We start from the raw sequence: 23,908 nt of genomic DNA on the forward strand, positions 1-23,908 counted from the left end.
GCCAGCCATGGTAGTTCACACCTGTAATCCCAGCTCTTTAGGAGGCCATGGTGGGAGGATAGCTTGAAGCCAGAAGTTTGAAGCCAGCCTGGGCAACATAGTGAGACCCCTGTTTCTACAAAATAAAAAAATTACCCGGGTGTAGTGGTGTACACCTGTATTCCCAACTACTCAGGAAGCTGAGGTGGGAGTATCACTTGATCCTGGGAGGTGGAGACTGCAGTGAGCCGTGATCGTGCCACTGCACTCCAGCCTGGGCAACAGAGCGAGACCTTGTTTCAAAAAAAAAAAGGAAATTAGGTATGCACAAGTGAAAAGAATAGCAAAGTAAAATAGTTACAGATTTTGAATTGTATTTAGTTGTAGTTAAGCTTTTTTAAGACTAGGTGAGTTCAGTAGTGAGAAGTGGGGAAAGAGTAGAATAAGCAGTTCAATCTGTAACTGAGTGAATAATCAATTGTACTTAAGTTTTGAATCTGTAATGTCCAGTGGTGAGCTTGTTCAGTCAATTGTACACATTTCATCCCAATTCCACATTCACGTGGCTATGGTGGGAGTATTTACACCATGGAAACTGGCACACACTACACATTAGGGCTTTCTCCAACCCTGAGAGCAGATTTCTAAACATTTACTACTGCACCCATGAATGTGCCTATTTAATTTTCACTTTTACAGTTAAATAACAGCTTTAGGTTTCATTGAAGATAACTAGTGTAGAATGGTGAAGAGCAGAGATACCAGAGCCAAACTATCTGGGTACAAATACCATTTCTTCACTTACTAGCTTGTGTTATCCTAGGCAGTTAGTCAAACTTATCATTAATGGGGATAGTAGCAATGCCTACCTTATAGGGTTGACGTGAGGATTAAATATGTTAAGGGTCTGTTTTATAGATAAATCTTATCTGGCAACCTCAGAAATCCAGCGCATAGCCAGGATTCAGGAAATAAACAAAAACATCACTGAGCCACCAATGTAAATGTCAGACAGAGGGTACTTGCCCTGAAGCCCCCAAGCTTTCTCTGGAAGCTAATTTTACTCTTTCTGTAGAACCAAGCTTGATTGTCTTTTCTGAGCCAAAGGGATATTAGAAGCATGACATCACACAAAAAAAAAGAGAGAGAGAGAGGAGAGATGCTGCTAGAAGCAACAACTGAAGTGAGAACCTTCCTCCCTCAAAGAAAATTATCCAATGTGAGAACTCAAAAATGAGTCAGACTGCTTGATTGCTAAGATCTGTTCCATTTCCAAAAATTTATGACAAGAGTGAAAAATTGCAACAGTTTAGAAACAAATAATCTTACTACTATGTTAAATAATGGCATACAAAGATAATCCACTGTCAATAATAAATCATAATCAGTATCTATTAGTTAAGAAAATAGGACAGGGAGCAAGATGGCCAAATAAAACCCACCAGTGATCATCCCCTCCATAGGAACACCAAATTGAACAACTCCCCACACAAGAAAGCATCTTTGTAAGAATCAAAAATCAGCTGAGCAGTAACAGTGCCTTGTTTTAACATCATATTAAGGAAAGAGGCACTGGATAGGATAGGAAAGATAGTCATTAATTTCTTACACCACCCCTCCCTCATCCCCTGGTGGTGCAGCATGGCACAGAGAGAAAATCTGTGTGTTTAGGGGAAGGAGAGCACAGTGATTGTGGGACTTTGCATCAGAACTCAGTGCTACCCTGTCACAGAGGAAAGCAACATGGGGCATAATTGTGCCCATACCCATGGAGGGAGCATTTAGACCAGCCCTAGCCGGAGGAGAATTGTCCATCCCTCTGGCAAGCCTCACCACTGTGACCTAAAGTGCCCTGGGGTCCTAGATAAATATGAAAGGCAGTCTAGACCAAAAGGACTGCAATTTTGAGGCAAGTCCTGGTGGTTCTGTGCTGGGCTCAGAACCAGAGGACTTGCAGTACATATGGCCAAGAAAGCGTTTGCATCACCCCTCCCCCAACTCCAGGCAGTACAGCTCACAGCTCTGGGAGGAGAGGAAAGATTAAAGTGGACTTTGTCTTAACATTTGGATACCAGCTCAGCCACAGTAAAATAAAGCACCAAGCAGAGTCCTGAAGCCCACACTCCAGGCCCTAGATCCTGGATGACATTTCTAGACACACCCTGGGCCAGAAGGGAACCCACCAATTTGAAGGAAAGGACCCAGTTCTGGAAGGATTCATCACCTGCTGACTACAGAGCCCTTGGACCTTGAATAAACATTATTAGTAGCTAAGCAGTACTCACCATGAGCCTTGGGCAAGGCTTCAGGTGTGACCCAGCACATTCCCAGCTGTAGTGGCCAAGGGGAGAGACTCCTTTTCTCTGCTTGAGGAAAGGAGAGTGAAAAGTAAAAAGGACTTCACCTTGCAATTTGGGTACCAGTTCAGCCGCAGTAAAATAAAGCACCGAATAGATTCCTAAAGTTCCTGACTCCAGACCCTACCTCCCAGACAGCATTTCTAGACCCACCCTGGGCCAGAAGGGACACCACCACCCTGAAGGGAAAGACACAAGCCTGGCTGGATTCACCACCTGCTGATTAAAGAGCCCTTGGGCCTTGAACAAACAGCAATACTCACCATAAGCCTTGGGCAAAACCCAGAACTATGCTGGTTTCTGGTCTAATGCAGCTCAGTCCCAGCAGTGGTGGCCACAGGGGTGCTTGCATCACGTCCCCTCCAACTCCAGGCAGCACAGCATGGTGAGAGAGATTCCTTTTGTTTGAGAGAAAGTAAGGGAAGAGAACAACACATTCTGCCTGGTAATCCAGGGAATTCTCCTAGATATTACCCAAGACCACCAAAACAGTACCTCTACTAGTCTGCAAGAGCCACAGCGTTACTGGGCTTGGGGTGCCCCCTAATGCATATATGGTTATAGTGACCAAAAACTTAGATCACAACACTCAATTCCCTTTGAATGCTTGAAAAGCATTCTCAAGAAGGACAGGTATAAACAAGCCCAGACTGTGAATATTATAATACCTATCTCTTCAGTGCACAAGCACCAAGAAATATCCACAAGCATCCAGATCATCCAGGATAACATTACCTCAGAAAATGAAATAAAGAAGGAACCAGTGACCAATCCCAGAGTAACAGAGATATGTGACCTTTTAGACAGAATTCAAAATAGCTGTTCTGAGGAAGCTCAGTGAAATTCCAGATAACACAGAGAAGAAATTCAGAATTCTATCAGATAAATTGAACAAAGAGATTGAAATACTTTAAAAAAATCAAGCATAAATTCTGGAGCTGAAAAATGCAATTGATATACCGAAGAATGCATCAGAGTCTTTCAACAGCAGAACTGATCAAGCAGAAGAAAAAAGTATTGAGCTTGAAGAGGGGCTGTTTGAAAATACACAGTCAGAGGAGACAAAAAAAGAATAAAATAGAATGAAGCACACCTACAACATCTAGGAAATAGCTTCAAAAGTACAGATCTAAAAGTTATTTGCCTTAAAGAGGTGGTAGAGAGATCGAGATAGAAAGCATATTCAAAGGAATAATATTATAACACTGTAGTTGTGGTGTGTGAACTACTCATACCTTGAGTAGGAAGACTAAGAGATGAACCTATCAAAAATAATAACTGCAAGTTTTGAAGACATAGACAGTATAATAAGATATGAATAGAAACAATAAAAATGTAAAAAGCCATGGAGGGGATAAAGTTAAAGTATGGAGTTTCAATTAGTTTTCTCTTTGTTTGTTTTAGCAATCACTGTTGTCATCAGTTTGAAATAATGCAATATAAGATGTTATCTATAACATTCATGGTAGCCTCAAATCAATGAACCTACAACAGATACACCAAAAAATAAAAAGCAAGAAATTAAAACATACCACCAGAGACAATCACCTTCACAAAAAGAAGACAGAGAGGGAAAAAAGGAAGAGATCACAAAACAACCAGAAAACAAATAATAAAATGGGAAGGGAGTAAGAACTTACTTATCAATAATAACATTGAATTTAAATAGAATAAACTTTTCAATCAAAAAACATAGAATGGCTGAATGCATTAGAAAGCCCCAACTAGCTTCTGTCTGTAAGAAACACACTTCACCTATAAGGACACACATAGACTGAATATAAAAGGATGGAAAAAGATATTCCATGCAAATAGAAAACAACAAAGAGGAGTAGCTATACTTATATCACACAATATAGATTTCAAGACAAAAACTATAAAAAGAGATAAAGAAGGTCATTATATAATGATAAGAGGATCAATTCAGCAAGAAGATAGAACAAGTGTATATATGCACCCAAAGCTGGAGCACCCAGGTGTATAAAGCAAATATTATACAAACTAGAAAGTGGGATATAGACCCTGATATAATAATAGCTGGAGACTTCAACACCCTTTCAGCATTGGACAGATCATCCGGACAGAAAATCCACAAAGAAATATCACACTTAATGTGCAGTAGAGAACAAATGGACCTAATAGATATTTACAGAACATTTCATCCAACAGCTGCAGAAGACACAATTGTCTCTTTGGCACGTGGATCATTCTCAAGGATAAACCATATGTTAAGTCATAAAACAAATAATTTTTTTCTTTTTTCTTTTTTTTCAGACAAGTTCTCACTCTGTTGCCCAGGCTGGAGTGTAGTGGCATGATTTCGGCTCACTGCAGCCTAAACCTACCAGGCTTGAAGGGAACCTTCCACCTCAGCCTTCCAAGTAGCTGGGACTACAGTAGGACTATGGGCACATGCCACCACACCTGGCAATGTTTTCTTTCTCCTTTTTTTTTTTTTTTTTTTTTTTTTGTAGCGACAGGGTCTCACCATATTGCCCAAGCTGTTCTCAAACTCCTTGGCTCAAATGATCTGCCACCTTGGCCTCCCAAAGTGCTGGGATTACAGGTGTGAGCCAGCATGCCCAGCCAAAATTTTTTTTAAATTGAAATATCAAGCATCTTCTCTAACCACAATGGAATAAAACTAAGTCAATAATAACAGAAACTTTGGAAACTATACAAATACATGGAGATAAAACAGTATGCTCCTGAATGACCAGTGGGTTAATGAAGAAATTAAGAAGAAAATTTTAAAATTTCTTGAAACAAGTGGAAATGAAAACAAAATGTAACAAAACCTATGAGATATAGCAAAAACAGTACTAATAGGAAAGTTTATAAAAATGAGTGCCTACATCAAAAATGTAGAAAACCTTCAAATTAACAACCTAATAATAGAACTAGAAAAGCAAGAGCAAACCAAATGGAAAATTAGTAGAAGAAAAGAATTAATAAAGATCGGAGCAGAAATAAATTGAAATAAAAAAACACAAAACATCAATGACATGAAAAGTTGTTTTTTTAAAAAAATAAATAAAATCAACAAACCTTTAGCCAGAATAAAGAAAAAGAGAAAACCCAAATAGATAAAGATGAAAAATGGGACATACAACCAATACCACAGAAATTCAAAGAATCCCTGGAGACTACTGGGAGCAGCTATACGCCAATAAATTGGAAAACGTAGAAGAAATGGATAAATTCCTAGACACACAGAACCTTCCATGATTGGATCAGGAAGAAAACCAAAACCTGAATAGACCAATAACAAGTAATGAGAAGAAAGCCATGACAAATAGTCCCCCAGTAAAGAAAAACCTGGAACCCAATGACTTCACTGCTGATTTTTGCCAAACGTTTAAAGAAGAACTAATGCCAACCCTACTGAAACTATTCTGAAAAAACAGAGCAGGAAGAAATACTTCCAGACTCATTCTATGAGGCCAGTATTACACTGATACCAAAACCAGACAAAGACATATCGAAAAAAAAAAAAGGAAACTAATACAGGCAAGTCTCTCTGATGAACATCAATGCAAAACCTCAACCAAATATTAACAAACCAAATTCAGCAACACATTAATAGGGTAATTGATCATGATCAAGTGGGATTTATCCTAGGGATGCAAGGATAGTTATACATAAATCAATCAATGTCCTACATCCTATCAACAGAATGAAGGACAGAAAGCATATAATTCCAATTGATGCTGAAAATCATTTGATAAAGTTCAACATCCTTTCACGATTAAAAACCCTAAAAAATCTGTGTATGCAAGGAACATACCTCATTTCAATAAAAGCTATATGTGACAGATCCACAGCTCAGTATCATATTGAATAGGGAAAAACTGAAAGCCTTTCCTCTAATACCTGGAACAGGACAGAGATATCCACTTTTACCACTGTTATGCAACATAGTACTGGAGGTCCTAGCTAGAGACATCAGACAAGAGAAAGAAGGGCAACAAAATTGGAAAGGAAAAAGTCAAATTATCCTTGTTTGCAGATAATATGATCTTATAGTTTGAAAAACCTAAAGGCCCCACAAGAAACTATTAGAACTGATAAATTCAGTAAAGCTGCAGGATGCAAAATCAACATATATAAATCAGTAGTATTTCTAGATGCCAATGGCACACAATCTGAAAAAGAAATCAAGTAAGTATTCCCATTTACAATAACAACAAATAAAATAAAGTACTAGGAGGAAACCTAACCAAAGAAGAGAGCTCTACAATAAAAACTGTAAAACAATGATGTAAGAAATTGAAGATGGCGCAAAAAGATGGAAAGATATTACATGTTCATGGATTGGAAGTTTCAGTTTTATTAAAAGGTTCATACTACCCAATGCAATCTACAGATTTAATGCAATCCCTATTAAGATATAATACCAATGACATCATTCACATAAATAGAAAAAATAATTATAGAATTTATATGAAACCACAGAAGACCCAGAATAGCCAAAGCCATCCTGAGCAAAAAGAACAAAACTAGAGGAAACATATTACCTGACTTTAAATTATACTACACAGTTATAGTAACCAAAGAAGCATGGTACTGGCATAAATACAGACATATAGACCAAAGAAAAATAATAGAGAATTCAGAAATAAATCTATACATTCACAGTGAGCTTATTTTCAACAAAGTGCCAAGAACATACATTGGGGAAAAGATAGGCTCTCCGATTAATGCTGCTGGCAAAACTGCATATCCATGTGCAGAAGAATGAAACTAGACCCTTATCTCCTGCCATATACAAAAATCAAATCAAAATGGAATGAAGACTTAAATCTAAGACCTCAAAATATGAAACTACTAAAAGAAAACACTGGGGAAACTCTCCAGGACATTGGACTGAGCACAGATTACCTGAGCAATACCCCACCACAAGTACAGGTAACCAAAGCAAACATGAAGAAAGGAGATCACATCAAGCTAAAAAGCTTCTACCAGCAAAGAAAACAATCAGCAAGTAGAAGAGACTACCCATAGAATGGGAGAAAATATTTGCAAACTGTTCATCTGACAAGGGATTAATAACCAGAATACGTAAGGAGCTGAAATCACTAAATAGGAAAATATCTAATAATCCGATTAAAAATGGACAAAAGATCTGAATAGACATTTCTCAAAAGAAGACATACAAAAGGCAAACAGGTATATGAAAAGATGCTCAACATAATTGATCATCAGAAATGCAAATAAAAACTACAATGAGATATTATCTCATCCCAGTTAAAATGGCTTTTATTCAAAAGTCAGGCAATAATGAATGCTGGCGAGGATGTAGAGGAAAGGGAACCCTTGTACACTGTTGGTTGGAATGTAAATTACTACAGCCACTATGTAGAACAATATGGAGGTTCCTCAGAAAACTAAAAATAGAATTACCGTATAATCCAGCAATCCCACTGCTAGGTATATACCCAAAAGAAAGGAAATCAGGATATCAAAGAGATGTCTACACCCCCGTGTTTATTGCAGCACTGTTCTACAATAACCATGATTTGGAAGCAACCTAAGTGTCCATCAAGAGACAAATGGATAAAGAAAAGGTGGTACTTACACACAATGGAGTACTATTCAGCCATAAAGAAAAATGAGTTCCTGTCATTTGCAACAACACATATGGAACTGGAGAATTATTATGTTAAGTGAAATAAGCCAGGCACAGAAAGACAAACTTTGCATGTTTTCCACTCATTTATGAGAGCTAAAATTTTAAACAGTTGGAGATAGATATCAGAAGGATGGTTACCAGAGGCTGGGAAGGGTAGAGGTGGGTAGAAAGAAATTGGGGATTATTACTGGGCACAAAAATATAGTTAGATAGAATGAGTAAGACCTAGCATTTTATAGCACAAAAGGGTGACTGTAGTCAACAATAACTTAATGTACATTTTAAAATAACTAAAAGCATAACTGGAATGTTTGTAACACAAAGAAAATAAAAATGCTTGAAGTGATGGATACCCCATTTACCCTGATGTGATTATTACAGATTGTATGTCTGTATCAAAATATCTCATGTAACCTAGAAATATATACACCTGATATGCACCCATAAAAACTAAAAATTTTATAAAAAGAATAAAAAATTTAGGAAAATATAGATTACTTTTTCGAGTGTTCATTCAAAATTGTTAAAACTAAGTATTTGTGTAAAACCTTTTGTTACCTATAAATTTTACTTTTATGGAACATCTAATTCCTAAAAAGAGCAGATAAAGGCATTACTGTCATTAAGAGACTGTTAACTCAAACAATTAAATAGCAAAACAACAAATAATCTGATTTTACAATGGGCAAAAGACCTGAATAGACAGTTCTCAAAAGAAGCATACAAATAGCCAACAGTTACATGAAAAAATATTCAACGTCACCAATCATCAGGAAAATGCAAATCAAAACTGCAATGTGATATCACTTCACTCCAGTTAGGATGGCTATTATAAAAGAGACAAAAAACAAACAAATACTGGCAAGGATGTGGAGAAAAGGGAACTCTTATATACTTACTGTTGGTGGGAATGTAAATTAGTCCAGCCATATTGGAAAACAGTATGGAGAGTTTTTAAAAATGTTAGAAATACAATTACCATATAATCTGGCAATTCAATTACTGGGTATCTATCCAAAGGAATGGAAGTCAGTTTGTCCAAGAGATATCTGCCCTCCCATGTTTATTTTAGCACTATTCACAACAGCAAAGATATGGAATCAAGCTAAGTATCCATCAATGGATGAATGGATATAGAAAAAGTCACACATATATACAATGGAATACTATTCAGCATTTAAAAAGCAGCAAATCGTGTCATTTGCAGCAGTGTGGATGAACCTGGAGGAAATTAAGTGCCAAAAGCAATTGCAACAAAAGCAAAAACAAAAACAAAAGTTGGCAAATGCAACCTAATTAAATTAAAAAGCTTTTGCATAGCAAAAGAAACTATCAACAGAGTAAACAGACAACCTACAGAATGGGAGAAAATATTTGCAAACTATGCATCCAACAAAGGTCTGATATCCGAAATCTTTAAGGAACTTAAATTAACAAGCAAAAATCCAACAACCCCATTAAAAACTGGACAAAGGACATGAATAGACACTTTTCAAAAGAAGACATACATGCAGCCAACAAATGAAACATATGAAAAATTGCTGAACATCACTAATCAGATTACTAGAGAAATACCAATCCAAATCACAATGCAATACCATCTCCCACCAGTCAGTATGGCTATTATTAAAAAGTCAAAAAATAACAGATGTTAACAAGGTTTTAGAGAAAAGGGAGCGCTTATACACTGCTCGTGGGAATGTAAATTAGTTCAGCCATTGTGGAAAGCAGTTTGCTGATTTCTCAAAAAACTCAAAGCAGAATTGCAATTTGACACAGCAATCCCATTATTGGGTATATACCCAAAGGAATATAAATCATTCTACCATAAAGACACATGCACATGTATGTTCATCACAGCACTATTTACAATAGCAAAGTCATGGAATCCACCTAAATGCCCATCAATGGTGGACTGAATAAAGAAAATGTGGTGCAAATACACCATGGAATATTATACAGCCATAAAAAAGTACATCTATGAGTACTCAGATACAGCCACATAGGACTATTGTCATTCACTTTTCTTAACTGTTCATTCTGATCTTTCTGCCTAAAATACCCATATTTGCTCTGACACTCCCTGTCCTCTGCTTATCTATATATTACTTAAGTCCCAGCTCAAATGATGCTTCTATACAGGTTCCCCAAGCTCCAAGTGAGAGAATAAATGTTTCCTCTTTGGTCCCCTGTCACTTGGTTTCTAACCTCTATCTAGTATTTCATTTTACTTTGCATCTCAATTGGCATGCCTCTCTAAATTAAGAACTTTTTTATTTTGGGCAGACACTGTCTTTTTTTTTTTAAAGACCCTTAATTTAAAAATTTATAATTGACACATAATTGTATATATTTATGGGGTACAATGTGATTGTAAATGTAAGTATACTATATAGTATAATGATCAAATGGGGGCAATTACCATATCCATCACATGGAACATTTTTCATTTGTTTGTGGTAACATCATTCAAAATCTTTTCTTCTAGTTATCTTAAAACATACACTACATTGCTGTTTGCTATAGTCACCCTACTGTGTAAAAAAACACCAAACTTATTCTTCCTGCCTAACTGTAAGTTTGTACACATTGGCCAACCTCTCTCCATCCTTCCCTACCCTGTACCCTCCCCAGCCCCTGGTAATCACTATTCCATTCTCCACTTTTGATTTTTTTTTTTTTTTGAGATGGAGTTTTGCTCTTGTTGCCCAGGCTGGAGTGCAGTGGCACCATCTCAGCTCACCGCAACCTCCGCCTCGGGTTCAAGCGATTCTCCTGCCTCAGCCTCCTGAGTAGCTGGGATTACAGGCATGCACTGCCACGCCTGGCTAATTTTGTGCTTTTAGTAGAGACAGGGTTTTTCCATGTTGGTCAAGCTGGTCTTGAACTCCTGACCTCAGGTGATCCGCCCCCCATCGGCCTCCCAAAGTGCTGGGATTACAGGTGTGAGCCACCAAGCCCAGTCTTGAAATTTTTTAAACTTTTATTTTAGGCTCAAGGACACATGTGTTGGTTTGTTGTATAGGCAAATTGTGTGTCACAGGGGTTTGTGTACAGATTATGTTCTTTGCAGCAACATGGATGGAGCTGGAGGCCATTATCCTGAGTGAACAAACACAGCAACAGGAAACCAAATACCACATGTTCTTATGTATAAGTGGGAGCTAAACTTTGAGTACACATGGACACAAAGAAGGGAACAACGGACACCGGGGCCTACTTGAGGGTGGAGGAAGGGAGGAGGATGAATACCTATTGGGCACTATGCTTATTACATGGATGATGAAATAATCTGTACACAAACCCCTGTGACACACAGTTTGCCTATATAACATACCAACACATGTGCAAGATCAGTTGAGATCAGATCATATATGGCTTTACATGTTAGGCTAAGGAGTCAGATTGTAATGAGTAATTAGGAGCCACTAAAGACTCCTGGGCAGAAAAAGAGGCATGATTCGACCATGTTATGGCAAAAGTCAAGCAGAAAGGTCAACTCTAATGAAACTTTAAGGGAGGGACTGGATATAGGATGACCAGCTAGGAGGTTACTGTAATAGTTTCAGTACCCTATTTCAAAGAAATTATGAGGGTCTATATTAAAACAGCAGAAATAGAAAGATCTGATAATGGAGACACCAAGAAAGTAAATAGCATCTCCATGACTGACTAGGTGAGCAGTGAGGATTCAAACATGATTCTGAGGTTACTAAACTAGGTGACCAGAGGGGTTGTTACACTGTTAACTGCAATTGAGAACAGTGGAGGGGGAGCAGTTTACAGATATTTTCAAGTGCATGGGAAGTATCAAAATGCTTAGAAATAGGTCTTTTACATGTTTAGGAAGCCAATTCAGGGTTTTTTGTTTTCGTTGAGACGGAGTCTCGCTCTGTCGTCCAGGCTGGAGTGCACTGGCACGATCTTGGCTCACTGCAAGCTCCGCCTCCCGGGTTCACGCCATTCTCCTGCCTCAGCCTCCTGAGTAGCTGGGACTACAGGCGCCAGCCACCACGCCCGGCTAATTTTTTGTATTTTTAGTAGAGATGGGGTTTCACCGTGTTAGCCAGGATGGTCTCGATCTCCTGACCTCATGATCCGCCTGCCTCGGCCTTCCAAAGTGCTGGGATTACAGGCGTGGGCCACCACGCCCGGCCAATTCAGGTTTTTTAATAGTTGGACTGTATATAGCACGTATGAATATAGATTGTGAGGACTGAAGCACAGCATTGTCGCTAAGATGTATACAATGTACATTTCTTGCCTATCCTTGTTTTTTGGTTTGGTTTGGTTTGGTTTGGTTTTTGTTTTTGTTTTTTGAGATGGAGTCTCGCTCTGTCGCCCAGGCTGGAGTGCAGTGGCACGATCTCAGCTCACTGCAAGCTCCACCTCCCGGGTTCACGCCATTCTCCTGCCTCAGCCTCCCCAGTAGCTGGGACTACAGGTGCCCGCCACCACGCCCGACTAATTTTTTTTTGTATTTTTAGAAGAGACGGGGTTTCACCGTGTTAGCCAGGATAGTCTTGATCTCCTGACCTCGTGATCCACCCACCTCAGCCTCCCAAAGTGCTGGAATTACAGGTGTGAGCCACCACGCCCGGCCTTGTTTTGTTTTTTAACCTTCATCTGACCACAATGGCCCATGTGTTCCTGAGTATCCACCCCTGCCACCTACCCCATATGTTCTAAAAGAACACAACATTTCTATTAGTTAAAAACTTATGGCCAGGTGCAGTGGCTGACGCCTCTAATCCCTGCACTTTGGGAGGCCAAGGTGGGTGGATCACCTGAGGTTAGGGGTTTGAAACCAGCCTGGCCAACATGGTGAAACCCCGTCTCTACTAAAAATACAAAAATTAGCTGGGTGTGGTGGCATGCACCTGTAATGCCAGCTACTCGGGAGGCTGAAGCAGGAGAATCACTTGAACCCAGGAGGCAGAGGTTGCAGTGAGCCAAGATTGCGCCACTGCACTCCACTCTGGGTGAGGAGCGAAACTCCGTCTCAAAAAAAACAAAACAACAACAACAACAACAAAAAACCAACTTATTAGCAGTACACATCTGTGATTCAAAAGAAATATTTAAAAATATATTCCAAAGCCTAACTTTTAGAATTCTCTATGCTTTCAAAGATTATACAGTTTATAATATCGGAAATGAATGCTACATTATATAATTAATCACAACTTTATTACTATACATTTTCCTGAGAGATGGCTCTTAGAGAAAAGACAAATAATGTCTGTGATTTTAGTGCCATAGCTAAAAATTTAAAGCCCCTAAATAAATAGAAAAAAAGGGCCACTCTTTGGTAAAATTATCTCCAGATCCATAAGGGATATTTGGGTCATATACTGATATTGGAAGAAAATATAACAGAGGGTCTCTACATTTCAGACTCCTTCACTCCCCATTGTTTTTGAGATTTTCCTTTTGTAAATGAGAACAAGGTGAGTCATTAATCTCTATCAAACTGAATGATCACACATGACTCAGTAGAGTTTTAAAAAGGGCTTAACTAAATGGCTATCATGTAAAAATAGTGTCTTTTGGAATGTTAAGGATCTATAATAAAATGCTTTGAATAAAATGTTTAAATTAATAACTTCAAATAGAGAGAGAATCTTAGCATACTATGAGATATTTCTTTTTGGCCCCATCTTTTGAAAACTTTGGCTACTGAGGACCATAAATTTAAGGGATTGCTTGATTAACAATTTTACTGTGTACATTGCCATTTAAGGTTTATACCCTTAATTTGAAAATTAAAACTGTGAATACTATTTTAATATTTTCCTGAGAAATGGCTTTTAGAGAAAAGACAAATAATGTCTGTGATTTTAGTGCCATAGCTAAAAACTTAATGTCCCCAAATAAATAGAAAAAAGGGGCACTCTCTGGCAAAATTACCTCCAGACCCATAAGGGATATTTGGATAATATACTCATATTGGAAGAAGATACAACAGAGGGTGTCTACATTTCAGACATTCAGTATTTTTGTATTTAAATTCTAGTCTAAAAGTCCTTTCATTTTATTTTATTTTATTTTATTTTATATTTTGTTGGTTTTTTTATTATTATACTTTAAGTTCTAGGCTACGTGTGCACAACATGCAGGTTTGTTACATATGTTTACATGTGCCATGTTGGTGTGCTGCACCCATTAACTCGTCATTTACATTAGGTTTATCTCCTAATGCTATCCCCCCCAGCCCCCCACCCCACGACAGGCTCCAGTGTGTGATGTTCCCCACCCTGTGTCCAAGTGTTCTCATTGTTCAATTCCCACCTATGAGTGAGAACATGCGGTGTTTGGTTTTCTGTCTTGGTGATAGTTTGCTCAGAATGATGGTTTCTAGCTTCATCCATGTCCCTACAAAGACATGAACTCATCTTTTTATGGCTGCATAGTATTCCATGGTATATATGTGCCAAATTTTCTTAATCCAGTCTATTATTGAAGGACATTTGGGTTGGTTCCAAGTCTATGCTATTGTGAATAGTGCCGAAATAAACATACGTGTGCATGTGTCTTTATAGCAGCATGATTTATAATCCTTTGGGTATATGCCCAGTAATGGGATGGCTGGATCAAATGGTATTTCTAGTTCTAGATCCTTGAGGAATCGCCACACTGTCTTCCACAATGGTTGAACTAGTTTACACTCCCACCAACAGTTAAAGGAGTTCCTATTTCTCCACATCCTCTCCAGTACCTGTTGTTTCCTGACTTTTTAATGATCACCATTCTAAGTCGTGTGAGATGGTATTTCATTGTGGTTTGGTTTGCATTTCTCTGATGGTCAGTGATGATGAACATTTTTTCATGTGTCTTTTGGCTGCATAAATGTCTTCTTTTGAGAAGTGTCTGTTCATATCCTTTGCCCACTTTTTGATAGGGTTGTTTGATTTTTTCTTGTAAATTTGTTCAAGTTCATTGTAGATTCTGGATATTAGCCCTTTGTCAGATGGGTAAATTGTAAAACTTTTCTCCCATTCTGTAGGTTGCCTGTTCACTCTGACGGTAGTTTCTTTTGCTGTGCAGAAGCTCTTTAGTTTAATTAGATCCCATTTGTCAATTTTGGCTTTTGTTGCCATTGCTTTTGGTGTTTTGGTCATGAAGTCCTTGCCCATGCCTATGGCCTGAATGGTATTTGCCTACGTTTTCTTCTAGGATTTTTATGGTTTTAGGTCTAATATTTAGGTCTTTAATCCATCTTGAGTTAATTTTTGTATAAGGTGTAAGGAAGGGATCCAGTTTCAGCTTTCTATATATGGCTAGCCAGTTTTCCCAGCACCATTTATTAAATAGGGAATCCTTTCCCCATTGCTTGTTTTTGTCAGGTTTGTCAAAGATCAGATGGTTGTAGATGTGTGGTATTATTTCTGAGGGCTCTATTCTGTTCCATTGATCTATATCTCTGTTTTGGTACCAGTACCATGCTATTTTGGTTACTGTAGCCTTGTAGTATAGTTTGAAGTCAGGTAGGGTGATGCCTCCAGCTTTGTTCTTTTGAGTTAGGATTGTCTTGGCGATGCGGGCTCTTTTGGGTTCCATATGAACTTTAAAGTAGTTTTTTCCAATTCTATGAAGAAAGTCATTGTCAGCTTGATGGGGATGGCATTGAATCTATAAATTACCTTGGGCAGAATGGCCATTTTCACAATATTGATTCTTCCTATCCATGAACACAGAATGTTCTTCCATTTGTTTGTGTCCTCTTTTATTTCGTTGAGCAGTGGTTTGTAGTTCTCCTTGAAGAGGTCCTTCACATCCTTTTTAAGTTAGATTCCTAGGTATTTTATTCTCTTTGAAGCAATTGTGAATGGGAGTTCGCTCGTGATTTGGCTTTCTGTTTGTCTGTTATTGGTGTATAAGAATGCTTGTAATTTTTGCACATTGATTTTGTATCCTGAGACTTTGCTGAAGTTGCTTATCAGCCTGAGGAGAATTTGGGCTGAGACGATGGGGTTTTCTAGATATATAATCATGTCATCTGCAAATAGGGACAATTTGACTTCCTCTTTTCCTAATTGAATACTCTTTATTTCCTTCTCTTGCCTGATTGCCCTGGCTAGAACTTCCAACACTATGTTGAATAGGAGTGGTGAGAAAGGGCATCCCTGTCTTCTGCCAGTTTTCAAAGGGAATGCTTCCAGTTTTTGCCCATTCTGTATAATATTGGCTGTGGGTTTGTCATAGATAGCTCTTATTATTTTGAGATACGTCCCATCAATACCTAGTTTATTGAGAGTTTTTAGCATGAAGGGCTGTTGAATTTTGTCAAAGGCCTTTTCTGCATCTATTGAGATAATCATGTGGTTTTTATCTTTGGTTCTGTTTATATGATGGATTACATTTATTGATTTGCTTATGTTGAACCAGCCTTGCATCCCAGGGTTGATGCCAACTTGATTGTGGTGGATAAGCTTTTTGATGTGCTGCTGGATTCGGCTTGCCAATATCTTATTGAGGATTTTTGCATCGTTGTTCATCAGGGATTTTGGTCTAAAATTTTCTTTTTTTATTTTCTCTCTGCCAGGCTTTGGTATCAGGATGATGCTGGCCTCATAAAATGAGTTAGGGAGGATTCCCTCTTTTTCTATTGATTGGAATAGTTTCAGAAGGAATGGTACCAGCTTCTCTTTGTACCTCTGGTAGACCTCGGCTGTGAATCCATCTGGTCCTGGACTTTTTTTGGTTGGTAGGCTATTAATTATTGCCACAATTTCAGAGGCTGTTATTGGTCTATTCAGAGATTCAACTTCTTCCTGGTTTAGTCTTGGGAGGGTGTATGTGTCGAGGAATTTATCCATTTCTTCTAGATTTTCTAGTTTATTTGCGTAGAGGGGTTTATAGTATTCTCTGATGGTAGTTTGTATTTCTGTGGGATTGGTGGTGATATCCCCTTTATCATTTTTTATTGCATCTATTTGATTCTTCTCTCTTTTCTTCTTTATTTGTCTTGCTAGTGGTCTATCAATTTTGTTGATCTTTTCAAAAAACCAGCTCCTGGATTCATTGATTTTTTGAAGGGTTTTTTGTGTCTCTATCTCCTTCTCTTCTGCTCTGATCTTAGTTATTTCTTGCCTTCTGCCAGCTTTTGAATGTGTTTGCTCTTGCTTCTCTAGTTCTTTTAATTGTGATATTAGGGTGTCAATTTTAGATCTTTCCTGCTTTCTCTTGTGGGCATTTAGTGCTGTAAATTTTCCTCTATACACTGCTTTGAATGTGTCCCAGAGATTCTGGTATGTTGTGTCTTTGTTCTCATTGGTTTCAAAGAACATCTTTATTTCTGCCTTCATTTTGTTATGTACCCAGTAGTCATTCAGGAGCAGGTTGTTCAGTTTCCATGTGGTTGTGTGGTTTTGAGTGAGTTTCTGAATCCTGAGTTCTAGTTTCATTGCACTGTGGTCTGAGACAGTTTGTTATAATTTCTGTTCTTTTACATTTGCTGAGGAGTGTTTTACTTCCAACTATGTCGTCCATTTTGGAATATGTGTTATGTGGTGCTGAGAAGAATGTATATTCTGTTGATTTGGGGTGGAGAGTTCTGTAGATGTCTATTAGGTCTGCTTGGTGCAGAGCTAAGTTCAGTTCCTGGTTATCCTTGTTAACTTACTGTCTCGTTGATCTGTCTAATGTTGACAGTGGGGTTTTAAAGTCTCCCATTATTATTGTGTGCGTGTCTAAGTCTCTTTGTAGGTCTCTAAGGACTTGCTTTATAAATCTGGGTGCTCCTGTATTGGGTGCATATATATTTAGGATAGTCAGCTCTTCTTGTTGAATTGATCCCTTTGCCATTATGTAATGACCTTCTTTGTTGGTTTAAAGTCTGTTTGATCAGAGACTAGGATTGCTACACCTGCTTTGTTATTTTTTTGCTTTCCATTTGCTTGGTATATCTTCCTCCATCCCTTTATTTTGAGCCTGTGTGTGTCTCTGCATGTGAGATGGGTCTCCTGAATACAGCACACTGATGGGTCTTGATTCTTTATCCAATTTGCCAGTCTGTGTCTTTTTTTTTCAGTCTATGTCTTTTAATTGGAGCATTTAGCCCATTTACATTTAAAGTTAATATTATTATGTGTGAATTTGATCCTGTCATTATGATGTTAGCTGGTTATTTTGCTCGTTAGTTGATGTATTTTCTTCCTAGCATCGATGGTCTTTACAATTTCGCATGCTTTTGCAGTGGCTGGTACCAGTTGTTCCTTTCCATGTTTAGTGCTTCCTTCAGGAGCTCTTGTAAGGCAGGCCTGGTGGTGACAAAATCTCTCAGCATTTGCTTGTCTGTAAAGAATTTTATTTCTCCTTCACTTATGAAGCTTAGTTTGGCTGGATATGAAATTCTGGGTTGAAAATTCTTTAAGAATGTTGAATATTGGCCCCGACTCTCTTCTGGCTTGTAGAGTTTCTGCCGAGAGATCCGCTGTTAGTTTGATGGACTTCCCTTTGTGGGTAACCCGACCTTTCTCTCTGGCTGCCCTTAACATTTTTTCCTTCTTTTCAACTTTGGTGAATCTGACAATTATGTGTCTTGGAGTTGCTCTTCTCAAGGAGTATCTTTGTGGCATTCTCTGTACTTCCTGAATTTGAATGTTGGCCTGCCTTGCTAGGTTGGGGAAGTTCTCCTGGATAATCTCCTGAAGAGTATTTTCCGACGTGGTTCCATTCTCCCCGTCACTTTCAGGTACACCAATCAGACGTAGATTTGGTCTTTTCACATGGTCCCATATTTCTTGGAGGCTATGTTCATTTCTTTTTACTCTTTTTTTTCTCTAAACTTCTCTTCTTGCTTCATTTCATTCATTTGATCTTCAATCACTGATACCCTTTCTTCCACTTGATCAAATCGGCTACTGAAGCTTGTGCATGCGCCACGTAGTCCTCATGCCATGGTTTTCAGCTCCATCCGGTCATTTAAGGACTTCTCTACACTGTTTATTCTAGTTAGCCATTCGTCTAATCTTTTTTCAAGGTTTTTAGCTTCTTTGCGATGGGTTCGAACATCCTCCTTTAGTTCAGAGAAGTTTGTTATTACCGATCATCTGAAGCCTTCTTCTCTCAACCCATCAAAGTCATTTTCCATCCAGCTTTGTTCTGTTGCTGGCGAGGAGCTGCATTCCTTTGGAGGAGAAGAGGCGCTCTGATTTTTAGAATTTTCAGCTTTTCTGCTCTGGTTTCTCCCCATTTTTGTGGTTTTATCTACCTTTGGTCTTTGATGATGGTGACGTACTGACAGGGTTTTGGTGTGGATGTCCTTTCTGTTTGTTAGTTTTCCTTCTAACAGTCAGGACCCTCAGCTGCAGGTCTATTGGAGTTTGCTGGAGGTCTACTCCAGACCCTGTTTGCCTGGGTATCACCAGCGGAGGCTGCAGAACAGCAAATATTGCAGAACAGCAGATGTGGCTGCCTGATCCTTCCTCTGGAAGCTTCGTCTCAGAGGGGCACCCCACTGTATGAGGTGTCAGTCAGCCCCTGCTGGGAAGTGTCTCCCAGTTAGGCTACTGAGGGGTCAGGGACCCACTTGAGGAGGCAGTCTGTCCGTTCTCAGATCTCAAACTCCGTGCTGGGAGAACCACTACTCTTCAAAGCTGTCAGACAGGGATGTTTAAGTCTCCAGAAGTTTCTGCTGCCTTTTGTTCACCTATGCCCTGCCCCCAGAGGTGGAGTCTACAGAGTCAGGCAGGCCTCCTTGAGCTGTGGTGGGCTCCACCCAGTTTGAGCTTGCCTGCCACTTTGTTTACCTACTCAAGCCTCAGCAATGGCGTACACCCCTCCCCCAGCCCCACTGCCGCCTTGCAGTTTGATCTCAGACTGCTGTGTTAGCAGTGAGCGAGGCTCCATGGGCGTGGGACCCTCTGAGCCAGGTGCGGGTTATAATCTCCTGGTGTGCCATTTGCTAAGGCTGTTGGAAAAGTGCAGTATTAGAGTGGGAGTGTCCCGATTTTCCAGGTACGGTCTGTCACGGCTTCCCTTTGCTAGGAAAGGGAATTCCCTGACCCCTTGCACTTCCTGGGTGAGGCAATGGCCTGCCCTGCTCCGTGGGCTGTACCCACTTGTCTGGCAAGCCCCAGTGAGATGAACCCAGTACCTCAGTTGGAAATGCAGAAATCACCCGTCTTCTGCATCACTCACACTGGGAGCTGCAGACTGGAGCTGTTCCTATTCGGCCATCTTGGAACCTCCTCTAAAAGTCCTTTTAGAGTTGCATGTGTGTATTTGTATTTATTCCAGATTGGAGTTGGATCATTAACCCAGATTAGCACCTTAACTTAATATCTGTGGGAGGTTTCTCTAGTTGGTTATACCTTAACATTCAATAAGTGTTCTTCTTTTGCTTAAGATTATTGGTCTCAGGTCATATAAACTAGAGGGAATATAAACCTTGATAAGCATTGGAATGGCATGAGCAATCTGACATTCTTTTAACATTGGGAAAGATAACGTTTGTACTTTATTTATTTCCACAAAACTTATATAATTGGTGGTAGAGAGGTAAGTATTATAGATAATTAGACCTTTAGTAATAAGATTAGTCTTAGTTTAGGCTTGTCTTTAATAGGTAGTGAATAGAAATGTGCATTTCTATATGTTATCTTCATTGCTAACCTGATCACGTCTGTGTAAAACCTTAGAACACCTTGAGCAAATTTTATATTGCTTTTGAGGATATAGAAAAATGGTACATCATGGACATATGTAGTTTGTACATTTGGGTTTGTAAACATTGTTTGGCTCAAATTACTATCCCAATATGTAAATCCTTATACATGCTAGTAGTGAGCTCTTGAGATAATTTATCATCTTATAAATTGGGAAATATTTCTGTATTCCCCAAATCTTAGATTCCTTATCATATAAGCCCTATTTTCTACAATTTGGGGGACTATTTGTCTTTAAGCAAGCCTTCATATAAGATGCAAATTGGGTCTCAAAGGCAATACTGTTGAATTATAGATAGTTAATCTGAGGAGGGGGAGGTGTTTGTTGTATATAATAGCTTCCTTACTAAGTTATGAGTTCCCTAAAATCGGTAACCAAATCTCATGCGTGTTTATATAGCCTACAACTTTCATATAGATAGTAGGTGCTCAAAAATGTTAATTGAATGAATGGGTATCCTTCCTTTGTCTCATTGAGACCCATTTAAAATCATTTTAGCAATTGGGTTATTATACTAAGAATGTTTCACCAAACTAAAACTGAATTTGTTTTATTTTACAGGTGCAGTAGACATTGTTGCAATCATGATCGGCAATCTGAAAGGCACAAAAATTCTGCAATCTATTCAAAGAGGCATACAAGTGACAATGGTCATAGAAGTAGGGAAAAAACATGGCCCTTGGGTGAATCACTATTCAATTTTTTTCGTTTCTGTGTCCTTTTTTATTATTACGGCGGCAACTGTGGGCTATTTTATCTTTTATTCTGCTCGAAGGCTACGGAATGCAAGAGCTCAAAGCAGGAAGCAGGTTTGTAATGGTCCTTTCTTCCACTATTAAAAAAAATTTACTGTTCTAATTGTAGTTTCAGGGTCCTGCATTTTAATACATTGTACTTGCTAGACAATGATCTCCCCATATGTTTTACAAAATCTGGTGGTTTTTAAAAGTATGTCAGCTCTTCTCAAAGGTTTTATTTTCTATATTTGTCAAAGAACTTAATCCTACCTGATTAAATTTTCTAACACCTCATTAGAGAACACATCCAGCATTTAATTACATATAGGTGTAAATACATATGTTCTTTTAAATAAACATTTTTTTCTAAATTACAAAAACATTTCATACTCAATATAGAAAACTTAGAAATTAGAAAGTACACAGGAAAAAAACTCACCTAAAACCTGATATAGCAATATAACTATAGTCATCGCCCAAAGGTAACCACTATTATTTTATACGTACGTCTGTATTTGCATGTGGGGATGGGGCTGAGAAGAGGGACTAGGCTGAGAAGGCAGGTTAGAAGATCTGATTGTGCATGATATATTGTTAGGCTTCAAGTGGAGTCAAATATTAATAGTTTCTACCATATTATAACAGTGTATAAAAAGGTACAAGGTACACAAACAACAGAGCAAAAATACCAAAGCATTACTGAACAGTAAAGTACCTATGGTTGTATGGCATTGTTCCTGCCACCATTAAATTGTCCCCCTCAGCCCCCTGATATGCTCACATTTCTCCTTACCCAGCTTAAATTCCATGGTTACTCCCATGCATACATCTTCAGTTCCCTTGGCCCTTCTTTCTCTTTGTTATAGTTGCTGGAAAAACAAATCCAACCCTGGTTAAATTTACTTCCCACCTACTCTATGTCTTCACCTTGCACAACTGAAGTATCAGAAAGGCATTTACAGCTGTACTGACTGATCTCACTTTAAATTTGTGACCGTAAAATCAGAGTGGGCCCTTAATGCTACCCAGGAATCACACTATGTTTTCTTGGCCATTTACTCTCCTACTGTTGGCTAACCATATGTGTTCCTTTCCCTTTCTCCAACACCTCCTCCAACTTTACTCTCAATTTGTATTTTATTTTACTGAGAAAATTGAAGCAATCAATAATACTTCCACATCTTCTCATCTATCTTCATCTGCGTCTATCCTATTCCCCTGCTTTGTCTTCTGTTTTTATGGATGAACTGTTCCTTTGCAAAGGCTCTTTCACTCAGGTATAAGATTATTTTTGTCTTTTGTATACTCAAGGACATCACTCCAGAAATTGTCCTCTCTCACTCTCCTACTTTAACAATTTCTCCCTCTCCTCCGGATCTTTTCCACCAACATGCAAACATAGTATTATTGCTCCCATTTTCAAAAGATTTTCTCTTGGCCCCAGGCCAAAAACCTTGAAGTTGTTCTTTATTCCTTTTTTTTCTGTCACCTCCCATGTAAACTCTATCAGCAAATCCTATTATTTCTACCTTCATTATATATCCAGAATTTGATTATTTCTTATTACCTCCATTGCTTCTGCCCCAGTCAAAGCCACCATAATTTCTTACCTCCTCCTCCCTTCAGGTATTCTCAGTATAACAGCGGAATGGTGTGCCACTTCTTTAGAAAGCTCAGTAGGGATTTAATGCTTTCAGATGAAAATACATTTTTATATGTACTGAGAAGTTTCTCTAAAGGCAATCGATTTCTGGTCACTTCATGTACTCTTCCTCCAATAAGTGAAAAGGAACTCAATTTATTTAGGGGGCGGAAGGAGCAGTGAGGATTTTTATATAGCAAGAAAGTTAATTTAATTTAGGAATAGATGAGAAATTGAAATTTTATTATAAAAACTTCATAAAGATTAGATACCAGCATATGGTAATAAGTGATGGTTATCTCAGTGTTTAAAGTTAATTGGCTTCTATCCTTCTCCTTAGAGAAGCAGCTTATCACACTGGTGGCAGGTTCAGCCTGATACTAGCTGCAGTCAAAAAGATGTTTAAAATTCCTGTACCAGGCCACTCAGTAGTTTCACACTGTGTTAATATTTGACATTTGTATATTGTGCAGTTTTTTATCTGCGAGGCTGGAAGGAAATTGGTGTCCAGTGTGACTAACTATTCAAAGGTTATAGTTACAATGACAAGAGTGTTTGGTTTGCATATGTTCATGGTGGGGTATGTGTTTCAGTATTCTCAGTGCTATAATAAATTTATTGACATGGCATTAAACCCCATCAGAAAATAATAAGGTTTATAAAGAACTTTGTCTGGTGTTACAGAGCTTCATTGGACATTTAGCTCTGGTCTACGCATTTAATTTTCATAGTTTATAATACATCTTATGATAATTAACCTCTGTAGAAATGGTCAAGAATAGCATTAAAACTTCTCATCTATTTGGAGAAGGCTTTTGAAGGGGCTTTTAAAAATTACTTAATGGACTATATCTGTTTATCCTTTGAGGACTGAAAGATTAAATATATG

At 38.4% G+C, this 23,908-nt stretch overlaps 1 protein-coding gene across 2 annotated transcripts in view; it reads left to right on the forward strand.

Moving 5' to 3' along the window:
* RNF128 (ring finger protein 128) overlaps positions 1–23,908 on the forward strand; it is a 102,545-nt gene that overhangs the window by 55,922 nt on the left and 22,715 nt on the right. For both annotated transcript variants that reach the window (XM_001143230.5, XM_016944023.2), the window contains exon 2: positions 21,202–21,449. In XM_001143230.5, coding sequence (XP_001143230.1) covers positions 21,202–21,449 — 248 coding nt within the window. The remainder of the gene's footprint in view (positions 1–21,201; positions 21,450–23,908) is intronic.

Source organism: Pan troglodytes, chromosome X (genome assembly GCF_028858775.2).
Source record: "Pan troglodytes isolate AG18354 chromosome X, NHGRI_mPanTro3-v2.0_pri, whole genome shotgun sequence".
NCBI lineage: Eukaryota > Metazoa > Chordata > Mammalia > Primates > Hominidae > Pan > Pan troglodytes.